Genomic DNA, 6000 nt, shown 5'->3' with positions numbered 1-6000 from the left:
AACAACAATATCGTTAATGGCTGACAGAAAGTACGTTGTTGCAATAAACAGTTCTTGTTTTTGTGTGAATGTTGTCCGTTGAATTAGGTGGGTAAAACGCGGGCTAATTGTTTTTATTCGATGTATTTAAATTAATATAAGAAAAAATGTTGCTTTTTTCAATACTGACGTTTTAATACATGTCAATTTTTTAAAGTAGCATGCGTTGTTCCCCCTAACACTGCACTTGGAAAATATCTATTAAGCGTCTTAAACTTCACATTTGACGCAGGAAAAGTGTTTGACATAATTTGCAATTTTGGCATAAACATATAAGGATTCTAATATCCCAGAGAAAATTCCAGTGAACATTTACACCATATAAAAAACAGGTTTGTTTTAACATAATATGTAAACACAATCTTATTTATTTCCCCAAAAGTGTTCATTTTATCGAAAAAGCAGGAAAATTGCATTAATATAATGCGTGTTGGCACATCCTTACTAAAAGCTATCTAGTATATAGAGTGTTAATACGCGACAAATATTTTTTTTTCACATTTGCTTGTAAGTCTTCGTTTGCACAAACCTTATCATGCGCCAATAGATTCTAAGCATTGATATTTTTTGCAAAATAATGATAAGTGAAAATCACTTACGTCCGGCTGAAAAAAAATGTCCGAAATTCTATCAGGTTGGCTACATAAAATGTAAAAGTACCCTGTACGTCAATTGAAGTAATTTTAAAACAAAGGCATAATAGATATAAAGGGAGGTAATTTTAGGAAAATACAGTTTTGAATCATTCGGACCACCTCGGCCATTTTCCATTTAACAGAACCTAGGATGTATATTGACGGTTTACTCTGTCAATAATCTTTACATTTAACTACGCTGCACATAGATCGCGTAGTAACTTCAATTTAGCAGTTAATCTTAATGACTTTATTCTTGGGAATATTAATTATTGATGCAATAATATACTTCATTGGCAATCATTTAAAACTTAGATATACAAATTACCCGTTAAAACAGTACATCTTAATTAATCATAGTATTTAAAATTTTACGAACTACTTCTTCTGAAATGACGGCATACATCCGAGGTTGTTTTCGATGGAAAATGGCCGAGGAGTTCCGAATGCGTCTATTGATGCTTCAAGTTTCATACCAAGGGAAACAATTTGGTAACAATGGACCAGAGCACAGTCTATGAAATATATTTCGGTTGGCTCATACAATACAAACACTAATATTTGTATTACTTTTTATTTCAAATAAATCGTCTTCAAAGTAATGAAGTATTATTTACAGTATGTGGTTGACACAGACAATCGCTTACTGGATTTATCCGGAGTTTTGCTTCATCAGATATGGTACTATCGACTCAACATATCTTCACTAAAGGGGTTCATGTCCACTTTATTTATGAGATGATGGTGTTGGGATTAAACATTTTGGACGTTTTATGGGAGACTGTCATATGTTCATATGATAGATGTATATAACTGCATATGTAAAGACAATATACTTAATATGCATTGGTCTTCAAAGAGCACAATATAGGTAGATGATTTTTTTTTAAATTTTAATGTTTTGTAATGTTCAACTCTTTTGACTTTAATGGTGTCAAAAACACAAAAAAAAACATGATTTAGGTAAAGATAAAAAACAGCATATTAGTCTTTAAAATAGTTTTTTTTAATTAATTGCTACGTGGCCACAAATTTCCCACTTAAAAAAGCGTCAAAACATCGCTTATGTTTTTTTATCTGTATCTAAATCATATGCATTTTTATCATTAAAATCAAATGAGTTAAACACGATAATGCCTTAAAATGAAAACAAATGCATGAACCTATATTGTGAGCCTTTAATAAACGTCTGTTCTGTTCTGTTCTGTTCTGTTCTGTTCTGTTCTGTATACAAAAATACGTTGGTGTAAATATTGGAAATAACGGAATATAGCGGATTAGGGGTATTTAAAACTACATTGAATAAAAAAAAGCGGATTAGGGGTATATAAAACTACATTGTATAAAAAATAAACTTAAAACATCACATCCATCTGAAACAATATAAGTTTGAGCCAGAAAACATGTTTTCAAGACAAAGGGGGACAATTAAACAATACGACTCAGTAGGCCTTTAACAAAACACCGATAGCACCACGAATTCATAAATGGGATAAACACTATACAATTACTGCAAGACATGCTAACAATCATCATCAATACAAATTCGTCAAACAAAATATGCTCACCGGCAAAAGATAGTTAAGAAAATTCTCGTTTATGATTAACTCTCCAAATGCATCTAGTAATGATTGACAGTATTTGATTGACAGATACACTTCAAAGGCGCACAAAACAGGTTGATGCAAACAAAAATGCATATTCTATTTTAATATTAATGCATTATCATGTATGAGTTAAACAATAAAATTCATTAAAGGGACTGTACTCCGTGTAATAAACCAGCGTAAATAAGGAAAATTGTCTAAAACTGACAAACTTGGTATCGATATGTACAATGCATTGGAACTTACTAACTGAAGTACCACATAGTTTACAATTAATATATTTTCGCAGTTTTTTCGTATTTTTACATTAAAAATTATTACTAGGTATGTCTACCTAGTAGTTTTCATTCCTTATGCGTGATTGGCTAGTCGATGTTATCACGTGATATGACCATGTAAGGTATATAGCTTTAATATTCCAACTGGTTAGAGTAAGACTTCGTAGCACAGTGAATACAGAACTGAACTGCAATTTTGGCAACACCGGTTCGAACTCGGTATCCGGTTCAATTTTTTTTTACATTTTGGGATGTTATTTTACAATTATGATATCAAAGAGTAAAACATTTTATTAAATAATTGTCCTGAGATTCGTTACAGAAAAAAACTTTTTTATGTGTCAATCTGCTGTACAGTCCCTTTAAAATTGAGAAAAAATATGGTATAAATCTATAGTGTGCGCCTTTAATAATGATGTCTGAGTATTAGTGACACTAAGTTCCTGAGCTGATCACAGGAAGGCGTAAATCTTTGACAAAACTGTACATAATTGAGTAGCGGTATTTATAATACAGCCAAAACTCGCTATGTCGAAGCTGTTCGCTACTTCGGTAAATACTTCGAGATAACGAACATTTAAAATAATCAAAATAAACTACTCAACCGGAAAAAAATGGAAAAAAAAGTTCGACATAATCAGAACATCGAGACTACTTGGTCCAGCAAATATCTTCCTTCAATACAGGTAGGTAGAAGTTAAACAATTCAGGACGGGAATGTAACAAACACACTATACACATACTGAAACAGCACACATACGCCCATCATAAATCAAAATTCGTCAAACAAAACATATCGAAAATTGTTTAAAAAGTTTGGAGTTTAATCCTTTCATTTTAGTGGCTGATACCCTCTAATTGGATAATATAGTAAAATTTGCATTATTTGTTTCAAACGGACACTTAACTGCGAACTACAGTAATTGCATTACCATGTCCCTGAGAATTATAATATCTTCTAGATTATCCCCTCGCAATATTCTCTTTACTACAATCGATCAGTTTCAATTTTATTATCGTGAAAGTTTTCTTGAGATTCAACGTCATTGACGTTGTAAGCGTCAGGCCGTTCCTCACTTCCGCCATGACCACATGACAGCGTAAATCTCGGACAGAACGGTAAATAGCGGAAGAGCGGTATTTTGTCCAGGTAAGGCTGTATCAGAGGAAGATCGTATATGCTCATGTCCGCTTCCTGGTTTCCGGTTCCGTCGCCATGTTGTCGCCATTTTGTCAACCCTCTTTCATCGTCCGTACCTATAAAATAATTGATATGAAGTTCTTTAAACGTTAAATGAAACGTAATTCGAATTACTTCAACGTTAAATTGCTGGTATTTAAAGGTTCTTCAAACGCTGTTCTGTTAGCAGGTTACACACCACCATTGTTATTCCCTTTATAATTCAATGTAAAATTATAATTTTCAGACAACATTTAAAGGCGTTTCGAGCGAATGCAGGCTATAATAACCGCATATATTCTTAAAGTACAAGCTTTAAATTACCTTTTAAGCCAATAAAAAGGGGGGTCAAGGTATTCCTAAGAAAAATCACTCCACTAGAAAAACAAACTCTAAAAATTGCACCGTCCGCCATGACAGATCTTCCAAAATGACCTTTCAACTATAGGGCAGCGGTTTATGCTTTAATCTCTACTCTAAATGATAAATCAAGCAAGAATAGATACTTAAGGTATAAAAGTTTCAGGAATAATGATAGTTATGATTTACACTGTATTGAGCATGTGAAAACATGTCTATCAATCATAAGAACATTCTTTTTTTATTGAGAATTTTCCACACAACGGAAGTACATATGACGTAATGGTGACGTCATTCCTAGCAATGTAAAATACTGTACGTTTAAACTCTATTTAGATGTAAAGTGTTTTACACGCTGAACTGTTTAACAATGTCAAAAGCTGTAAGTTTTACAAATGCAACTTTTAGCATGTATACTATGAAAACAACGTGTGACAAGTCCCTTATGAACATATGATGATCAGTTTGCTAATAAAAACAAGAATGTCTCTTCTAAATTGAATCTGTAGGCACTAGATGCCTACCCAACCGTATACAAACTAGTTACATTAGTATATATATAAGTTTCGATTAATTTTTTTCTCGGAAATATTTCGAGAAAAGATTGCGCATAACGTTTCTGGTATCGCACGTTGTGGTATATCCCTCTTTGATGTGAACTTGTTACTCAGAGAAAGTTATCTGCTAACGAAATGTTTGATATATTCCTCAATAATATGAAGATATTACTGGCATTTCTTGAATGGTATTGTTACAAGTTTTGGGGTTAGTATGTGACCTGATGTGGGATATACGGGGCAAAGGAGACCATATCGGGTGAGAGCGCCCCGTATATCCTATATTGGGTTACCTACTAACCCCGTAACGTATATGTCACATCGACAACCTGTTAACATGTTTAAATGTTTCATTTATTCATCGGAATATTCATCGGAATCGAAAAATAGACCCCATTTAGGTACGATATAAAAATTTGGTGACCCAATATGGAAAAATATGAGGTCACAGCGTGACAAACCTGGACTTATGGCGTTGCGTCATTTATGTTTGAGGCGTTACATTGTTATGGTATAGACCTCAATGATACCAACATGTTACTAGCATAACGTGTCTGGTGTTGAACGTCATTGTATATCCGGGGATCTCTCTAAGATTTGAATGTGTTGCTGAAATTATGTTTCTGTTACCGAACGTGTTGGTATGTGCCTCTTACTTAGAAATTTGAATGACATGCCATGTCTTAGATCAAACGTTCTGGTTCAATCATTTTTGATGTGAACATCTTAACGACATTACTTTTCTCAGTGTGTGTATACCACGTGATAGATTACATCATAAATGCTACGTCGGAGGTCAATATTTTGCCTCTAATGAAGACTTAAAACAAAGATAACTTTTTCTTCACCATTTTAAATGAAACAAACGGCAGTCTACGCCCCACATTAAAATGGTGAATAAATATGGAAGTTATCTTTATTTACAGTCTTCATTCAAGCAAAGTGGTGCTTTCCGATGCAGCATTTATGACGGTATTTATCATGTGGTATAAACACATTGTTTCTGCTATCGAACGTTGTGCTTGATGCCTTTATGTTAAAGAGATGCTGACCCGGAATGGTGTTGTCAAGAATAAATCCAGTCATCCCTCCGACAAACATGCTGGTACCGAGCAGCACGGATATAATCTGGTCAGCTATTTCACTTCCTGCAATGTATAATCATTAAAGGAAATAAGACTAATACCAACATCACATTCGAGTCATACTAAACGATTATTTTGGAGGAGGAGACACCAGGCCCTTATATTATAAAAATATTCAAGTCAAATCTCGATATAATTTTCAACTCATTCTATCACATATAAGCAAGGTGTAATTCAAAATTGTGTATGTTTTTAATAC

At 33.4% G+C, this 6000-nt stretch overlaps 1 protein-coding gene across 5 annotated transcripts in view; it reads right to left on the bottom strand.

The window, feature by feature from the left end:
- Window positions 1–1240: 1240 nt before the first annotated feature.
- Window positions 1241–6000, bottom strand: part of LOC128238749 (solute carrier family 23 member 1-like) — a 46124-nt gene continuing 41364 nt past the window's right edge. For all 5 annotated transcript variants that reach the window (XM_052954984.1, XM_052955000.1, XM_052955014.1 and 2 more), the window contains exons 13-14: window positions 5709–5804; window positions 1241–3816 (exon numbers count right to left, since the gene is read on the bottom strand). In XM_052954984.1, the coding sequence (XP_052810944.1) occupies window positions 3548–3816; window positions 5709–5804 (365 nt within the window). In that variant the 3' untranslated portion in view covers window positions 1241–3547. The remainder of the gene's footprint in view (window positions 3817–5708; window positions 5805–6000) is intronic.

This window comes from Mya arenaria, chromosome 1, assembly GCF_026914265.1.
Source record: "Mya arenaria isolate MELC-2E11 chromosome 1, ASM2691426v1".
In the NCBI taxonomy this organism is placed as follows: Eukaryota; Metazoa; Mollusca; class Bivalvia; order Myida; family Myidae; genus Mya; species Mya arenaria.
The sequence above is the reverse complement of the archived record's forward strand: the minus strand, read 5'-3'. Positions and strand labels throughout refer to the sequence as shown.